Here is a 20,928-nt window from a genome sequence, read left to right as displayed (position 1 = left end):
CAATGCCATCCTGGATTTGTCACTTTCCATGAAGATGTATTTATTGCAGTGTAAATGCTACTTTTTTCATGAATCCGTTACTTGTTTTTTTTTCTTTTCTTGCTATCACTCTCTGTTCCTTAGATATGTCCCCCTCTTCCCTGTATGTAGATCTAGTTTATTATCCAAGTGTGCGTGGTCCTTTTCTCAATGTCCACACCCAGTTGGTCTAAATTAGATTTATATACAGGGTAGAAGAGGCCATATCTCATGAACAGAGGCGCACAGGAACAAAAGAAACACATTGCTGGATTCAGCAGAACAGCTGCATTTACACCAGGTAAAATAACTTCATTTTTATTGACAAGTGACAGATCATGTTTAACAGCAAAATACGTAGAGAGAAACAATGATAATACGCGGTTTTGGACAGATTGTAATGATCAATGCAGAATACTGACAAACGGCGTTAATAGAAAATAAGTCAGCGATTGTTTTCATATGACACCAGAGAGTCGCACTTTTAGCAGAAACAGAAGCCATGGCAGAAGAAAGTGACCCAGCAAGTGCAGAACGGCATTTGCCAGGGCCGAATCACAATGCACAAAGCCAACTCCTCAATAACTACTTACCTGCAGCCATAAACACCTCCGCGTTCACCAGTTTGCATAAGTTGCCCCTACCCAATATATGACAGTATATTGCACCAGATCTTGCCACAAACACTGAGTGACACATCGTCATCCATCAGGTCTTCACTATAAAGCATCGCACCTCCATTACTCCCTGGGAGGACATAACGGACATGCGAGGTCCTCGCCTCCCGCTGATGTGATGTGAGGGCGGCTTATTAATCACGTTTCATTTGCAAACATTGTAAACAAATACCATCGCTGAGGGACAGCCACGGGTACAGACGGCATGGTCCTCTCATCTAGCTGTTGCTGAGGAAGAATGCATGAGAAGAGGACGGGTATTTTTTATTTCATGTATGATAAGCTATAGAGTCCCCAGAGGTTTGTACCCCTGTATAAAATACTGTCACGTGCCCCCCTCGGAGACGGTAACAAATGTATAGTTCCATCAGAGCCTAACATCAGCCCCTCTTGTTCTAAAAACGAGGCTTGCATGGAAGAAAAACCAGAGATTACAAAAGCTGTATTTTGTCCATGGAGCCAGAGCAGCTCTCGAGGAAGGTGCTGGGTCAGATCAAGTCTGTGTGCATGGGGTGCATGGGCAGCGAGGCCGGGTGATGCCTGTGCACCGGCCATTACTGAGGCGGCTGCTGTAGCTGAATCCTGCGCTCGGCAGCGGCTGCCAACATACGCCGGCGGAGGGCGACCGAGTCCGAAACCTCGCTTTCTGATGACGTAGAGGAACCATCGTCTGAAGTTCTGTTCAGATAACGCCTGGTGGGACAACGGCAGAAGAAAGCAATGTATATTTGTATGGGTGTAGCCGTGATGGCCGCAATGTTACACTGTCAGATTGGCACACATGTAACAATGTGTGAACACATCGTTAGCTAAACGTTACACTCCTGTATGGATCATTACGTGTAATGGAGAATTTGATGCTTGACCTTTCACTTTATGAGACATTATAAAAAAAAAAATGCATCTCAACACATAAACAAGGAACCCAGGACTTCAAAATTAATATTATATCAATGGGTGTCCAGTTGCCACCATGCCACCTCATTTTCACTTTTCCAGGTACAGCTCCCTACTTTTCTAGTATTACAGGATGGGCAGTCAAATTTTCATGTCCTGGATTAGCTCTTTAAAATGTAACTGCCATGAGATAGACATCTATATAATGCCAAAGGAAACTCGAATTGGCCGCAGCAGAGGGCCCCAGATCCAGCAGCTGGACTGAGAGAATAGCTTGGCACCGTTTACTGGACCAACAGGGTGCAACACAAGTCTTAGCGAGCAGAATAAATAGTGTTACCCACTTTCCCCCAAAAATCCCGTTCAGTGGCTATCCTAGAGTCTACTCTTCTAATATACTGATCTACAGTGTCACCACCATCTGAACACACACACCTACCTTCTGGCCAGCTGCACCATGTCCTCCTTCCTTTGACTTAGCATTCGTTGCCTTTCTTCTGCAGACTTCGAGAAACGGCTGCCTCTGGCCTCGAAGTCCTCTGCTTCGGTGGGCAATGCCTCTGCTTCCATGAAGTCTCCATATTCCTCTATACTTGGTGTCAAATTCAATGGCACTCGCTCAGACTGGAAAAAAAAAGACAACAGATGCAATAGTGTGAACAGGGTAATATGCATGCACCTGCTGTACATCTCCTCTGCGCAGTTATTCTTACCATTACCTGCACATCTCCGTTAGTTTCCTGCTGCTCCTCAGCATCGGGAGAGTCGTCAGGCCTGGCTTCCTCAGACCTCTGTAGAACAAGCAGATACAGGGTACTTTCGTCCACACCTTTATCACTACCATCTTATGTGTACTATACAGTTATCACATTGATACACGGACCTGAGTGGGAAAAGGCACTTGAATACGTCCCTCTAAAATATTGTCCGTAGTGACCTCCACAGAGCGAGTGATCTGCAGATCCTGCAAGACCAGGTGATAAGGGACTTGAGGAAACATGTCTAATACCTGCCGGGCCTGCGGAGACAGGAGGAGCACACAGTTTATATAGCCCATCATTCACATTTACATTTTCGGCATGCACCAGATCTTTGCCCTCCCCACAGATACGTACCATGGCATTTAGCTGAGAGTTAGTTGCTTGTGCAATTCCTAAAATGTTGGTTGTGTGCATCACTTCAACCGAGAAACTCGGTAGCCAACTTGCAAACCTTGATCCTATAAGATAAGTAATTATTACAGGGGTTGTTGCATCCTGTCATGAGCAGGACATCTTGTGACCACAATTTCAGCAGGAAGGGCAAGCCAAAAAAGCAAGCAGCAGCTTTTCCTCCATGAATGAATCCATTTTTCCTACAAGCGGCCAAACTTTCCAATTAAAAGGTCCGCTGGTGAGGAGCCAACCCCTGTAAATAAAAAATAATCTTACCATCAAAATGGAAGAAGTGATTATGATGATTGAGGCGGGGTCGCCCCTCTGTCACGGTGATCGGAATGACATTTTGATCTATGTTGTCTCTTGGCTGCTCTCCGCGAGGTCTGGTGCCATCGGCCATATTGAGCGACATTCTACAAGTCGGACATGAAGTGTCCTGTTCCAGCCAAGAGCGAAGGCAGGAGCTGTGGGGGACACACACTTTGAAATAAATAATAAAACCTTGTAGACTAAGCGACAGGAAATAATCCAGGATATTTTTATATCAAGCAACCGCCTTAATCATCTCTCTGGCTCCAAAGAGCGTCTTCTCTAATGCAGAGATTAACACCTACTTGTGAAACAGGTGCCCGCAGGGGAGCTTGCGTGCAGCTTGCATCGAATCCCAGCAGATGGCGCAGTCGTCGTTATTGGCCTCTAGCTCTTCGGACGTGGCTACTGCAAAGCTATCGGGAGTAAATGGTCACTTTATAATGTGCGCCGTCTGGAGCAGGGGTAATACTATATATATATATATATATATATATATATATATACACACACATACATATATACTGTACATATATCAAGACAGTTGGATCCACAGTTAAAAGAAAGAAAGAAATGTATATTTTAAGTTTACTTGTCATATCTTATTAGGGGACTTCTGCACTTTATTATTAGCTAATATGCAGATTCTTAAGTAAAAATGAAAACACTCTTGAACCTGCGATCATTTGATCACTTGTACCATATACTATAAAACTTTAGTATTGCAATATAGAGTACTAATCAGGGTCATATATGGAGCCCAGTCCGTGACTGGGCTTCAGAAATGCAACAACATGGCAGCGTCTAAGGTCTTCAGTAGGTCCTTGGACGGCCATATCAACCTATCAGCAACCTGCAATCAATTCTGAATGGAGGCCCATAGGCGCACGGGCAAGATAGGGCGGCTTAAATTTGGCTGTCGGTGAATGAGAACTGCATGTAAAAGGTTAGCAACAATCACAACTGGCTCAGATTGCTGCTGTTACATGCTGATGCTGGCTGCTTAACACAGTCAACATCTGCCCTTTGTGGAGCAGGCTCAGTGCCTGGGCCCTCTCCACACACCCTGACATATATTTATCAATGGGTGTTAACAAGGTAAAAAAATGACACCCCCCACCAACCAAACAGGATATTTCCCTCTCTCTGGCACTGATATATCAGCATTTCTCTGGTGCTCTGTCTCTTTACACCCGGGCATTCTGTGATTATGTCTCATTCATGTGACCACTGTAGTCAATCAAAAGCTGCAGTGTTCGCAGGAGGTTGAGTGTACTTAGACTGGAGAGAATATCTGTCCAGGGAAAACTAGAAGAGGTGAATATATTGTGTTGTGTTACTTTTCTTGCCCACATACGGCTTTTATTATACCTTTGCTCAGAAGAAAATGTAGCTGTAAAGGTTACAGTCACATTTAATATTGTGGACGAAGAGTCAATTTAAGAAAAGGAGCTTAAAAAAAAAAAAAAAGCAAAATAAACCTACTGAGCCTCCATGTTCCCAACGACGCGCAAATAATTTTTGTGCCGGCGTAGTCTACGCTGTAGCTCATGGAAAAGGTGACGCAGTTGCATGAAGATGACCAGGCTTGCCATGGAAAGCCAAATGTTGCCAAATAACTAAGAAAAAAAAAAGAAAAAAAAAAAGAGACAATAAGCTTTCAAGTAGCGCACATCTTCCTTTATATATTATAATTTTTAACAAACAGTTGTCGTAAAGTGAGAAGAAAACTAGGCCCTCACCAACATGTGAATATGATGCATCAGGTCCATAGAAAGATGGCTCAGCTCCATCACAAAATCTGTGTAATACACATAAGTCCCTTTCCCTTCCCATGTTCCTTCATGATTAAGGTCCCAGAGGTGGATCACGTAGCTGCAAGGAAAAACGTATGACGTTATTTAATAGTGATGAGAGAGCGCCCTCGGATAAGGTGTTATCTCAGCATGCTCGGGTGTTATCCGAGTGTCTTCAGCGTACTCGGGTAATATGTCCGAGTCCCAGCGGCTGTTCGACAGCCCCAAGACATGCAGGGATTGTCTAACAGGCATTAAGTTGCACTTGTCTTTGACAGCGCCGCCCTCCGCTTCTTGATTGACAATGCAGAGGTGACGGTATGCAGGAGGATGGCGCCGATGGGAATAAGCAAAGTAATAAGCATACTCCCATCGATCGGATTCTGCACTTGTCAGATATGTATTATATAGCAGGTACTCCCCCTACTTACCGTAACACAACGTGGGCTGTTCTTGTGGTCACCAGCAAACACTACAAGAAGAAAACAGGTCGGTGTTAGAGAATCGAAGGACGTGTCCTCTAAGGTTCACCCTGGCGGAGATGCCTACTGTACACTGAATTAGGCTGGGATCACACTACCGTGTGTGATGCGAGAAACTTGCACGAGTCTCTTGCATCAACACCCGGAGCTGCCGCCGGCACTCAGGACCGGAGCTGCGGCTGCATGTATTTCTATGCAGCCGCAGCTCCGGTCCTGAGTGCCGGCGGCAGCGCCGGGTGTTGATGCGAGAGACTCGTGCAAGTTTCTCGCATCACACATGTTGGTGTGATCCCGGCCTTAAACACAAAATGGTAAGACACCGTCAGCCTATAATGGGTGCGCAGGATCACATGGAGCTGCTGAATGAAGTGACACAATAAAATGACTAATGTAGGTGAAAACCACTGAACAATGTATTGGCACGGACGATAAATTAGCAGCCAACTGCTTTATAATGCAACTACACACAACAAAAATGTGATCATTCATCAACGTAGCCCTGCAATGCGTGTGTGCACATGGTCCATACAGGCCGGCACTGGACCTCACTGGCAGAGAATGGATGGGATTGATAATACTGTGGATCAAGCACTGGGAAAACTTTTCCCTGCAGAGATTTCCCATGATTGACATCTATGAATGGGAAAATTGATAAATGTCTGATGGCTGGGGTTCTCAATGATGACTAGAGAAGGAGAGAGGCCACCGATTAGACATTTATGGCATATTCTACGGCAATCTACATCAGTCCAGCTGTTGCCAGTCCATTCATACAAAATGGGTGCTCTTTGACTAAGGATCGAAAATAGTAAACTGAATCAATAATATAGATTTATAGACATCGAGCCAAGTGCTACACTTACCTCTGCAGCCATGAACGCCAGCGTGTGCATCCCGTGGGCATATCCGGCAAACACACATAGCACCGCCAAGCAGCAGCAGACCCCGAGCATGGCGGAGAGAAGAACCAGCACGCGGACGTGGCAGCTCATAGGGGTGGTCGGTGAGAATGACAGCTGCAAGAGGGGTAAGAAAACAAAAAGGTTCATTCAGAAACAAGTGATTGTGCCGCAACCCGAATCTCGTGAGCCGGGTACATACATATTCGAATCTGTCTCTGCAGAGCTGCACCATGAGATGGAGGAAGACCAAGCCTGCAAACCAGAGGAACCACAGGACCACCTCCTCCACCGTCTGCACGTTCAACACCCCGAAGATGAAGATGAACTTGTAGAAGATGAAATTCCAAAACTTGTCCTTCAGATGCTGCAAAGACAGAAAAAGGAAGTGAGGCATGGAAGAATCCACCAGCGAGGGTCCCCCAGCTCCGCCATTCCTGCCCAACAGGTTATGAACTTTAATGAAGTAGCCACGTTGCTAGTTATTTCTCCACAATTACAATAAGACGCCCCTGTACTCACCTGTCTCTCGCTGACGCGTAATGGACCGAACACCACATGTTGTATCAATTTAGCAACAAGCATCAGCAAGCAGCAGACGGTGTTCACCAGCACCTACATGGGGAGTGGAGAAACATGATGGCTACAGGTACCATGGAGATCGGCACTTTTACAGTCATTTCAACAAATTTAGCAAAAAATAAAACATGTACAAGTGAAGATAAGAAACTTTGTAATAAATCTTATCTGAGAAATCTACTTCTTTCTCCACTTATGAGCCACTTCTCTTCTCAACTGATTACAGCTGCCTTATGAAGAGGGGAGTGGAAGAAGGAAGGAGGCACAAAATGAGAGAGCAAAACACCCACACAGACCGTGCTGCCGATTTATAGTAAGGGTACATGCACACTTTTCAAGCAGAAGACACTTGTGTTGCTCAAGACTGAACATGTGCGCAGCAAGTCATTTTTACATAGTTTTGTTATTTTTAAAACGCTTTATCAGGAGGGTTATGTAGCATGCATATGTCATATGCATATATCGTGTGTGTTTCCGCACTCTGGGGCTGGATTCACAGTCATACTGCTCGGTACTGCTCTATAATGTCCTCCATGCTGCTGCATTTGATCATGTGCTACATAGCGACAGGAAAGTCTGTGTGTGCCGTTTATGGGAGACATTATGGCACCTTGTCTATACCCACCAGCTCAGAGACAACTGAAAACTAGAGTGTGTGCCTGGTGAAAAACAATCCAAACCTGCTAGATTGCAAATCTCACGCCTTGTCCAGCAGAGGATTTACTATAAGTATCGAGCAACCCAAAAACTTCCTTTGACTTCAATACAACAGGAACCTTATTCTTAATCCCTCATTTTATGAGCAACATTGGAAAACCTCGGAGCTAGTCCCTCTCTGACTTCTGTGGCCAGTAGTACAGGTCACGTCTTACGTGCTGGGAACTCGGGGGCTATTTTTAAGGCAGAGCATCCTAAAATAGTCAGCTATGGCCGCTCTGCTGTCTGCTTTTTCCTGACACCAGTTACTAGATCAGATCACAGATTACTATGTACAAGGCTGATATGTCCAGAATATCCGTAGCCCCTTTCTCTGTAAAAGGGAACATTCAGCATAGGGCATTAGAGGACTTACAAAATACCCTATTAGATGCTTATTGGTAATGGGGATCTCTGGAATGTCTCTTGGACATCATGGTAGTACTCCCCAAAATGGGTGCAACAAAAAGTCTGAGGCTCATAGGTCACATGTACGGTAGGTGGGGGTATGTAATGAAACGCGCAACCGTCCCTTTATTGTGCTAGATGGTGGGATCCCAAAAGGTGGGACACCCATAAATCAATGGCCTACCCAAAGGAGACATTCCAGAGGACCTGTTAAATAGAGGGATGTCCATCATTAATTAGCCAAAACCGGACTCTCCGGTGACACGGCCTATTAGAGCATTATATGGAAGCTCAATTCACTGGGCACCATTAAATATTCGCTCTCCCCTGTGGTGGTCAACAGCACTGCAGCCAATCAGTGAGCTCAGGGATGAGCTGCAGCGCTGATGATGTGACAGCGGAGATTCAGGGCAGGACCCGGGGAGGGGGGTGTAAAGCTGAGTTTGTTGTGGGGGCACTTTATTCCAATGGAAGCACATGAACACTCGGCTGCACTGAGCATGCATGTATATGGAGGTGTCGGGAGATATTATGGCTATTTCTTCTTCACAGGTGCTTTTAGTTTGAGGGAGAAAACTGTTGAGTCACGGTGGTGTCAGAAAACTTCACAAGAGAAATGGGAGAAACTCGCCTGCTCTTTGCTCCACTCTTCCCCAGAGATCATGTGCTCCGACTTTCAACACATTCTTGCCGGATCTCTGACCCTCCAATCCCAGCGCAGGACTAATCTAAAAAGTGGAGTGACCAACACCGGGGCGGGCAGTGTGCTAATCCCCTGGGGCTCGGGGACACCTCAGGTGCCCGTCTCTGACCCACAACGTGCGCCGATCACACCGACCGCAGTGAAGAGACACAAATACATTTGTAGAGATATTCTCATTTCAAGACAGCCGAAGGAAAGCAAGAACGCTGACGGGTGTCTTCTATCAAGCAGATTCCTTGTGGGATCTGCACTAATAAGGAGGTTATTGCAAACATCTAATTCTGAGGGTCTCTGCGGTCCTTTACTGCAGGTATATACCTGGCCCGACTCCACGCTATGTGTCTCCTACAGGGTGAAATCCAAGGTGATTGTATACTGGGGGCATCGCTACACAATATCCAATCTCCGCCATGAGGCGGATACTGAACATCTTTTTACAATAAATCTGCATGGGTTCCACATGGACAAACCCTAAAGGGTCTCGGGCGGCACAAGTTGCAGATTTTGGTTTCTGCAAACGTCCTATTCATCCGATAAAAAAAAAAAAAAAAGAGGAACAGAACAGATTTTGCAATCTTAGAAATTTCAGCTACAAAATCAACAGGTAAAAGGTAAATCCAGAGAGTAATGCCGCATCAGCGAAGAGAGTGCGCTGAAGAACATTGATCGCCTCCCGACACTCACAGCGGACGATAAGGCTTCATACTCATAATACGATCTGCAGGTTACATGGTTACTGCTCCTGTTCCGTTGTGAATTTCACCACAAGCTTTACCACGGGTGAGATCCGCAGGGAACATCAGCAGACGGATGGCAGACTGTGAAATTTCCTCAAGGTGTGAGGCCGGTGACTGTCATGAAGCAAACAAAGTCACTTGTGCTCTGTCTGGCCTCATTTCCGGCAGTGTCCGACTGCGGTCACCTGAAAAGGGCGGACATGGCCGAAAGAGAGGTCAGTCATACATTAACGAAGAGATGTCATACAGGCACAGTATAAGGGGCACCCAGGACGGTCACACGGGTACAGTATACGGGTACCCAGGACGGTCACGCACGTACAGTATAAGGGGTACCCAGGACGGTCACGCACGTACAGTATAAGGGGTACCCAGGACGGTCACGCACGTACAGTATACGGGGTACGCAGGACGGTCACACAGGTACAGTATACGAGGTACCCAGGACGGTCACAGGTACAGTATACGGGGTACCCAGGACGGTCACGCACGTACAGTATAAGGGGTACCCAGGACGGTCACGCACGTACAGTATAAGGGGTACCCAGGACGGTCACGCATGTACAGTATACGGGGTACCCAGGACGGTCACACAGGTACAGTATACGGGGTACCCAGGACGGTCACACAGGTACAGTATACGGGGTACCCAGGACGGTCACACAGGTACAGTATACGGGGTACCCAGGACGGTCACAGGTACAGTATACGGGGTACCCAGGACGGTCACACAGGTACAGTATACGGGGTACCCAGGACGGTCACACACATACAGTATACGGGGCACCCAGGACGGTCACACACATACAGTATACGGGGCACCCAGGACGGTCACACAGGTACAGTATACGCGTAACCCAGGAAGGTCACACAGGTACAGTATACGGGTACCCAGGACGGTCACGCACGTACAGTATAAGGGGTACCCAGGACGGTCACGCACGTACAGTATAAGGGGTACCCAGGACGGTCACGCACGTACAGTATACGAGGTACCCAGGACGGTCACAGGTACAGTATACGGGGTACCCAGGACGGTCACACAGGTACAGTATACGGGGTACCCAGGACGGTCACACAGGTACAGTATACGGGGTACCCAGGACGGTCACACACACAGTATACGGGGCACCCAGGACGGTCACACAGGTACAGTATACGGGGTACCCAGGACGGTCACGCAGGTACAGTATACGGGGTACCCAGGACGGTCACGCAGGTACAGTATACGGGGTACCCAGGACGGTCACGCAGGTACAGTATACGGGGTACAGTGGACGGTCACACACATACAGTATACGGGGTACCCAGGACGGTCACACACATACAGTATACAGGGTACCCAGGACGGTCACACACATACAGTATACAGGGTACCCAGGACGGTCACACATACAGTATACGGGGTACCCAGGACGGTCACACAGGTACAGTATACGGGGTACCCAGGACGGTCACGCATGTACAGTATACGGGGTACCCAGGACGGTCACACAGGTAGAGTATACGGGGTACCCAGGACGGTCACACAGGTAGAGTATACGGGGTACCCAGGACGGTCACACAGGTACAGTATACGGGGTACCCAGGACGGTCACACAGGTACAGTATACGGGGTACCCAGGACGGTCACGCAGGTACAGTATACGGGGTACCCAGGACGGTCACACACATACAGTATACGGGGTACCCATGACGGTCACACACATACAGTATACGGGGTACCCAGGACGGTCACACACATACAGTATACGGGGTACCCAGGACGGTCACACACATACAGTATACGGGGTACCCAGGACGGTCACACAGGTACAGTATACGGAGTGCCCAGGATGGTCACACAGGTACAGTATACGGGGTACCCAGGACGGTCACGCAGGTACAGTATACGGGGTACCCAGGACGGTCACACACATACAGTAATTATACGGGGTACCCAGGACGGTCAAACACATACAGTATACGGGGTACCCAGGACGGTCACACACATACAGTATACGGGGTACCCACGACGGTCACACAGGTACAGTATACGGGGTACCCAGGACGGTCACGCACGTACAGTATACGGGGTACCCAGGACGGTCACACAGGTACAGTATACGGGGTACCCAGGACGGTCACACAGGTACAGTATACGGGGTACCCAGGACGGTCACAGGTACAGTCTACGGTGTATCCAGGACGGTCACACAGGTACAGTATACGGGGTACCCAGGACGGTCACGCACATACAGTATACGGGGTAAACAGGACGGTCACGCACATCCAGTATACGGGGTACCCAGGACGGTCACACAGGTACAGTATACGGGGCACCCAGGACGGTCACACAGGTACAGTATACGGGGTACCAAGGACGGTCACGCACATACAGTATACGGGGTAAACAGGACGGTCACGCACATCCAGTATACGGGGTACCCAGGACGGTCACGCACATACAGTATACGGGGTACCCAGGACGGTCACACAGGTACAGTATATGGGGTAACCCAGGACGGTCACACACATACAGTATACGGGGTACCCAGGATGGTCACACAGGTACAGTATACGGGGTACCCAGGAAGGTCACGCAGGTACAGTATACGTGGTACCCAGGACGGCCACAGGTACAGTATACGGGGTACCCAGGACGGTCACGCAGGTACAGCATACGGGGTACCCAGGACGGTCACGCAGGTACAGTATACGGGGTACCCAGGATGGTCACGCAGGTACAGTATACGGGGTACCCAGGACGGTCACGCAGGTACAGTATACGGGGTACCCAGGACGGTCACGCAGGTACAGTATACGGGGTACCCAGGACGGTCACGCAGGTACAGTATACGGGGTACCCGGACGGTCACAGGTACAGTATACGGGGTACCCAGGACGGTCACGCACGTACAGTATACGGGGTACCCAGGACGGTCACGCACGTACAGTATACGGGGTACCCAGGACGGTCACGCAGGTACAGTATACGGGGTACCCAGGACGGTCACGCAGGTACAGTATACGGGGTACCCAGGACGGTCACGCAGGTACAGTATACGGGGTACCCAGGACGGTCACGCAGGTACAGTATACGGGGTACCCAGGACGGTCACGCAGGTACAGTATACGGGGTACCCAGGACGGTCACGCAGGTACAGTATACGGGGTACCCAGGACGGTCACACGTACAGTATACTCGGTACCCGAACGGTCACACAGGTACAGTATACGGGGTACCCAGGACGGTCACGCACATACAGTATACGGGGTACCCAGGACGGTCACGCAGGTACAGTATACAGGGTACCCAGGACGGTCACGCAGGTACAGTATACGGGGTACCCAGGACGGTCACGCAGGTACAGTATACGGGGTACCCAGGACGGTCACGCAGGTACAGTATACGGGGCACCCAGGACGGTCACGCAGGTACAGTATACGGGGTACCCAGGACGGTCACAGTACAGTATACAGGGTACCCAGGACGGTCACACAGGTACATTATATGGGGTACCCAGGACAGTCACACAGGTACAGTATACGGGGTACCCAGGACAGTCACACAGGTACAGTATACAGGGTACACAGGCAGTCACACAGGTACAGTATATTGTGGTCACAAGTCAGTAACAAATTACATTGTATTAAGATCACGTCACATGAGTACAGTATTTCTCAGGCACAGGTACAGCACATCACAGTAAGGCTACTTTCACACATCAGGTTTTCGGCGTCAGGCGCGATCCGGCGTCGTGCCGGAATGCCGGATCCGGCAAATGTTTTGTAAAACCTGATGTGCCGGATCCGGTTTTCTGCCGGATCCGTCTTGTTCTTGACAGACAAAACCGGATCCGTCTCATCCGGTTCATCCGTTTTTCTATCCGTTTTTTCGACGGATTACGCCGGATCCGGTTTTTAATATTGACCCTTGTGGCCCCTCAAGGCAGAGTACACTGGCAGGATGACAGAGTGTGAAAGATTTGTGCCCTAACCAAACTTGTGTACCTTCTGGACCAACAGTATATACCTTTGCCAACCAAAGTTGGCTATCTTGTCATGGTCTTACTATTTTTAGCTTTAGGCCACAGGTGTGTACCTTGTTGTGTTTTATGCAAAGTATTTCACCTTTTAACAAAAGTTGTGTACATTGTTAGGAAATCACCAACAATAAACACAACTTTTTAGGTGAAATACTTTGCTTCAAACACAACCAGGAACACAACTGTGGCAAAAAGCTAAAATTTACCCACAGTTATATACCTGGTTTTGAATACCTTTTTACCTTTGAAATACCCTGTATTTAACCTTTTTTTTAAACATAGTTCGCCGCAGAAAGAAAAGACAGACAACCATTGTGAAACGATAATTTAACTTTTATTTAAATTTTTTTTTTTTTTTTTTTTTTAATTTTTTAAAGTGCAAATAACTTTTTTAATAAAGGTTTTAAACCCAATGGGCATTTTTATTAAAAAACACACATTACAATTCTGTGTATTGTGGGGTGGAAATACTGCTGGAGGGGCTGCGGGACACTTCGACACTGGGTGTGTGGAGAGAGGACTGGGATCGTGGTGGGGAAGGAACAGTTAGAGGTGAAGGTGTGGAAAAAACTACAGAATGGGTGGACATGTGGGAAGCAGAAGAGGTGGTGGGTGGTGGAGTGGAGGGTTGGGCAGGGACTGTAGGAGCAGATGATGTTGATGGAAAGTTGTATGGGGAAGGAGTTTGGTACGGGGAAGGAGTTTGGTACGGGGAAGGAGTTTGGTACGGGGCAGGTTGCTGGAAGTGGGGAGATGACTGGTACTGGGGAGGTTGCTGGTACTGGGGAGGTTGCTGGTACTGGGCAGGTTGAAAAGTGGCTGGAGGGGGTGCAGATGTAATAGGAGGGGGAGGATGGAAAGTGGCTGGAGGGGGTGCAGGTGGAGGAACTACAGTGGTGGGAGGTGGAGGTTGGGAGGTAACCTGCTGTAGAGCACCGTGGCACGAATGCATTACATGCATCTGCTGGGCAGGAGAGAGCGTTTCCATGCGCTCCACAACAGACCTGAAAAAGGTGTGGTTTGGCGAAGATCTTGCTTCTGAATGCATGGTTTGCAGAAGTGTCTTCACCTCCAGAATGCTGGAGTTGATCTGCTGAAAGCCTGCGGAGATTTGCTCTGACAAGACTTTGAGACAGTTCTGGAAAGATGCATTCAGATGCAATAACTCTTGCGCATAACTCTTTTCCTGACCCCTCTGCCGCTGCCGCCCAGTACCCGCAGGTGTACTAGAGGCGGCAGGGGCAGAAGGGTGGGGTAAAGGGAAAGCGATCTCCTCACCAGCAGCTTCATGTAATGTAGGCGGCCACGATGCTCCTGTGCTGGTGGATGGGACAGATGGGTCGAATGTGTGGGAAGGCAGGGAAGGTGCAGATGTACCGGGGCGGTCGAAGTGTCCCTCGGTGCCGGTCTCTTCAGGGATCGCCTCAGAAGGGTCCAATCGTGCAGGCTCCCGAGTGCTGCTCACCGTGCTGTGGAATAAAGAGAAAAAAAAACAATTAAAATACTGACATGGTATGGCCCTGGCTGAAAAAAAAAAGTTACATCTTTTTCACATGTGGTGTGTAATATTTACCTTCTGGTGAGCATTGTTTCCCGGAGGAACGACAGGGCTTGTGCGTACTTGTACTTGCTCCTGCGTCCTTCAGATCCACTCGGGGCCCGCATCTCTTTATTGAACTCCTTCTTGAAACGATCCCTCACAGACCGCCACCGATTCACAATTCTGTTCCCTGAAACGAGAAAGGAGTGGTTAGTATACAACATCAGTGTTTCACAAACTCCAGTCCTCATGGTCCCCAGGGGTCATGTTTTCAGGATTTCAATAGTAAATAGAAATCCTGAACACATGATCCGTGGGGACCACGAGGACTGGAGTTCGGGAAACACTGGTTTACATCAAGCAACCGTTACTGTATATACTTACGCTCTTTAATCTGGTCCCGAGCTTCGAGGTCCTCCCAGCGGCCCACAAGGAGAGAACAGATTTCCTCCCAGAGTCGTCGGGTAATGATCAGGTCAGCGTGGCGGCGGTCAGCCATATTCCAGAGCGGCTCCCTTTCTCTGACGAGATCGATGAGGCGGTCCACATCAATCCCTCCATCCTCACCGTCAGAGTCGGGAGCACGCTGTGAAGGCTGTTAAAGAAAAAGACAAAAATAACATAATTAGCCTCCACAAAAGAAATGAAATAAAAAGTGCCAAAAAACAAAGCAAAAATATTTATACTTACACGCTGGTGACCGCCGCGTTGCTGTCGCCGACGACCCTGGGAGGCACTGCGAGGACCTCTTGGCCGAGCACCAGATTGGGAAGACTAGAGAAGAAAACAAAAAATGTTATGAGTTTGGATGTAGGCATTTGTTTGCTGTGTGTGGTCTGCAGAACATTGTTTTCTATGTGTTGTGTGTAGTGTGATGTTGTGTTTCTGCGTTTGATGCAAAAAACTTACGAATTGTGAGCCCACTCCAAGCGTCTGTCCACCCCTTCCTTCTTCTTCTGGGAGCTCCTCTTCATCTTGTGATTCCTGTTTTGAAATAAAAGGCAATGAATAGACATATATTACAGAGATGATGGATTTTGGAAATAAAAACTTACCGTCAAACGCTGACGATGCGAGGGAGGGCTCCCAGAAGAAGATGTGCTGTCCTGTTGATGGCCAGACTCCATGGCTGTGGGTATTGCTGCTGCCAGTGATGCCATTTCTGCTGCTGCTGCTGCTGCTGCTGCTGCATCTCTTTGGCGGCTGTTGAATAAAGAGAAACAAAGGGCCAATGAATATCTTGATATTCCATGGCCCTAGTTTGGAGGAATGGGGGATTTGATAATTACCGTCTCTCATCTGCTTCTGGACTCCCCTCCCGTTCAGCATGCTGCTCCATTTGGGGTGGTGCTGATGGTGCTGCTGCTGCATCTCTTTGGCGGCTGTTGAATAAAGAGAAACAAAGGGCCAATGAATATCTTGATATTCCATGGCCCTAGTTTGGAGGAATGGGGGATTTGATAATTACCGTCTCTCATCTGCTTCTGGACTCCCCTCCCGTTCAGCATGCTGCTCCATTTGGGGTGTTGCTGATGGTGCTACTGCTGCAGATGTCTGCTGCCTTCTCCTGCGCCTGGTTGCTGTCTTGGGTGGCATGTTGGGTGTGGCTGAGGGTCCCATTGTCTTGCTTTTATATATCTCCTGTGGGCAGAGCTACTGAGCATGCTCAGACCAAAAAAACCGGATCCGGCCACCGGCTCATAGGCTTTCATTGTGTGAAAAAGCCGGACGCGCCGGATCCGGCGTGTCCGGCTTTTTCGCCGGAGACAAAAAACGTTACAGTAGACGTTTTTTCCAGACGCCGGATCGCGACACATTGCGACACATTGCCGGATCCGGCGAAAACCGGATGAAACGCATGGCCATCCGGCGCGATCCGGCGCAAATGCAAGTCAATGGGGGGGAAACCGGATCCGGCATTGCATTTCGCCGGATCCGGTTTCTGTCAAAAGCGACGGATCGCGCCTGACGGCGAAAACCTGATGTGTGAAAGAGGCCTAACACATATAGCATATCCATGGCACAGGCGATGACAAGCAAAATATATTGTGGACACACAGGTACAGCATATTGCGGGCAGGCAGGAACAGTATATTGCGGGCACAAGCTGGTCACATGTGTAAAGCATATTGGAGCACAGGTTGCCACACAGGTACATTATAGTGTGGGCACAGGAGGTCATACATGTATATACACAGGTGTTATATGTTTGGTATATTCTGTAACCAGACCAAATATACAATCAGGTTTTATTTTAACATTATTAGTCTATACAGGCATACACAGTATATAGACACCGGTCACACACAGTACACACAGTATATAGACACTGGTCACACACACACACAGTATATAGACACCGGTCACACACACACAGTACACACGGTATATAGACACCGGTCACACACACACAGTACACACGGTATATAGACACCGGTCACACACAGTACACGGTATATAGACACCGGTCACAAACACAGTATACACGGTATATAGACACCAATCACACACACAGTACACACGGTATATAGACACCGGTCACACACACACACAGTACAAGGTATATAGACACCGGCCACACACACAGTACACACGGTATATAGACACGGGTCACACACACAGTACACATGGTATATAGACACTGGTCACACACACAGTACACGGTATATAGACACCGGTCACACACAGCACACGATATATAGACACCGGTCACACACACAGTATATAGACACCAGTCACACACATAGTACACACGGTATACAGACACCGGTCACACACACAGTACACACGGTATACAGACACCAGTCACACACACACAGTACACACGGTATATAGACACCGGTCACACACACACACACAGTACACACGGTATACAGACACAGGTCACACACACACAGTACACACGGTATATAGACACCGATCACACACACAGTACACGGTATATAGACACCGGTCACACACACACACAGTACACACGGTCTATAGACACCGGTCACACACACACACAGTACACACGGTATATAGACACAGGTCACACACACACAGTACACACGGTATATAGACACCGATCACACACACAGTACACGGTATATAGACACCGGTCACACACACACACAGTACACACGGTCTATAGACACAGGTCACACACACACAGTACACACGGTATATAGACACAGGTCACACACACACAGTACACACGGTATATAGACACCGATCACACACACAGTACACGGTATATAGACACCGATCACACACACAGTACACGGTATATAGACACCGGTCACTCTCACAGTACACACGGTATATAGACACCGGTCACACACACACAGTACACGGTATATAGACACCGATCACACACACAGTACACGGTATATAGACACCGGCGACACACGGTATATAGACACCGGTCACACACACAGTACACATGGTATATAGACACCGGTCACACACACAGTACACGGTATATAGACACCGGTCACACACACAGTACACGATATATAGACACCAGTCACACACACAGTATATAGACACCGGTCACACACACAGTACACACGATATACAGACACCGGTCACACACACACAGTACACACGGTATACAGACACCAGTCACACACACAGTACACGCGGTATACAGACACCGGTCACACACACAGTACACACGGTATATAGACACCGGTCACACACACAGTACACACGGTATATAGACACCGGTCACACACACAGTACACACGGTATATAGACACCGGTCACACACACAGTACACACAGTATACAGACACCGGTCACACACACAGTATATAGACAACGGTCACACACAGTACGCGGTATATAGACAGCGGTCAAACACACAGTACACACAGTATATAGACAGCGGTCAAACACACAGTACACTGTATATAGACACCGGTCACACACACAGTACACACGGTATATAGACACCGGTCACACACAGTTCACACGGTATACAGACACCGGTCACACACACAGTACACACGGTATATAGACACCGGTCACACACACAGTATATAGACACCAGTCACACAGGTACAGTATACGGGGCACCCAGGACGGTCACACAGGTACAGTATACGGGGCACACAGGACGGTCACACAGGTACAGTATACGGGGCACACAGGACGGTCACACAGGAACAGTATACGGGGTACCCAGGACGGTCACGCAGGTACAGTATACGGGGTACACAGGACGGTCACACACGTACAGTATACGGCGTACACAGGACGGTCACACAGGTACAGTATACGGGGTACACAAGACGGTCACGCAGGTACAGTATACAGGGTACACAGGCAGTCACAAAGGTACAGTATACAGGGTACACAGGACGGTCACACAGGTACAGTATACGGGGTACACAGGACGGTCGCACAGGTACAGTATACGGGATACACAGGCAATCACAGGTACAGTATACGGGGTACACAGGCAGTGACACAGGTACAGTATATTGTGGTCACAAGTCAGTAACAAATTACATTGTATTAAGGTCACGTCACATGAGTACAGTATTTCTCAGGCACAGATCAGTCACAGGTACAGCACATCACAGTAACACGTATAGCATATCCATGGCACAGGCGATCATACAAGTAAAATATATTGTGGACACACAGGTACAGCATATTGCGGGCAGGCAGGAACAGTATATTGCGGGCACAAGCTGGTCACATGGGTAAAGCACATTGGAGCACAGGTTGCCACACAGGTACATTATAGCGTGGGCACAGGAGGTCATACATGTATATACACAGGTGTTATATGTTTGGTATATTCTGTAGCCAGACCAAATATACAATCAGGTATTATTTTAACATTATTAGTCTATACAGGCATACACACGGTATATAGACACCGGTCACACACACACACACACACACACACACACACACAGTACACACGGTATATAGACACCGGTCACACACACACAGTACACACGGTATATAGACACCGGTCACACACAGTACACACGGTATATAGACACCGGTCACACACACACAGTACACACGGTATATAGACACCGGTCACACACACACAGTACACACGGTGTATAGACACCGGTCACACACACACAGTACACACGGTATATAGACACCGGTCACACACACACACACAGTACACACGGTATATAGACACCGGTCACACACACACAGTACACACGGTATATAGACACCGGTCACACACACACAGTACACGGTATATAGACACCGGTCACACACACAGTACACGGTATATAGACACCGGTCACATACACAGTACACGGTATATTGACACCGGTCACACAGCACGCGGTATATAGACAGCGTTCACACACAGTACGCGGTATATAGACAGCGTTCACACACAGTACGCGGTATATAGACAGCGTTCACACACAGTACGCGGTATATAGACAGCGGTCACACACAGTACGCGGTATATAGACATCAGTCATACACACAGTACACTGTATATAGACAGCGGTCACACACAGTACGCGGTATATAGACAGCGGTCACACACACAGCATATAGACACCGGTCACACACACAGTACACGGTATATAGACACCGGTCACACACAGTACGCGGTATATAGACAGCGGCCACACACACCGTATATAGACATCGGTCACACACACTATACACGGTATATAGACACTGGTCACACACACAGTACACACGGTATATAGACACGGTCACACACACAGTACACAGTATATAGACACCGGTCAAACACACAGTACACGATATATAGACACCGGTCACACACACACAGTACACACGGTATATAGACACCGGTCACACACACACAGTACACACGGTATATAGACACCGGTCACACACACACAGTACACACGGTATATAGACACCGGTCACACACACACACAGAACACACGGTATATAGACACCGGTCACACACACACAGTACACACGGTATATAGACACCGGTCACACACACACAGTACACACGGTATATAGACACCGGTCACACACACACAGTAC

General features: G+C 48.3%; 1 protein-coding gene across 1 annotated transcript in view; it reads right to left on the bottom strand.

The window, feature by feature from the left end:
* Positions 1–320: 320 nt before the first annotated feature.
* Positions 321–20,928, bottom strand: part of AMFR (autocrine motility factor receptor) — a 45,678-nt gene continuing 25,070 nt past the window's right edge. The window contains exons 2-14 of the mRNA XM_073582084.1: positions 6,758–6,850; positions 6,438–6,602; positions 6,200–6,352; positions 5,286–5,326; positions 4,801–4,933; positions 4,544–4,677; positions 3,364–3,474; positions 3,023–3,213; positions 2,708–2,811; positions 2,476–2,610; positions 2,312–2,383; positions 2,032–2,216; positions 321–1,388 (exon numbers count right to left, since the gene is read on the bottom strand). Of these exons, the coding sequence (XP_073438185.1) occupies positions 1,250–1,388; positions 2,032–2,216; positions 2,312–2,383; positions 2,476–2,610; positions 2,708–2,811; positions 3,023–3,213; positions 3,364–3,474; positions 4,544–4,677; positions 4,801–4,933; positions 5,286–5,326; positions 6,200–6,352; positions 6,438–6,602; positions 6,758–6,850 (1,656 nt within the window). The 3' untranslated portion in view covers positions 321–1,249. The remainder of the gene's footprint in view (positions 1,389–2,031; positions 2,217–2,311; positions 2,384–2,475; positions 2,611–2,707; positions 2,812–3,022; positions 3,214–3,363; positions 3,475–4,543; positions 4,678–4,800; positions 4,934–5,285; positions 5,327–6,199; positions 6,353–6,437; positions 6,603–6,757; positions 6,851–20,928) is intronic.

This window comes from Dendrobates tinctorius, unplaced genomic scaffold (genome assembly GCF_039654945.1).
Source record: "Dendrobates tinctorius isolate UK_male_01 unplaced genomic scaffold, ASM3965494v1 ptg000009l, whole genome shotgun sequence".
NCBI classification, from domain to species: Eukaryota; Metazoa; Chordata; class Amphibia; order Anura; family Dendrobatidae; genus Dendrobates; species Dendrobates tinctorius.
The sequence above is the reverse complement of the archived record's forward strand: the minus strand, read 5'-3'. Positions and strand labels throughout refer to the sequence as shown.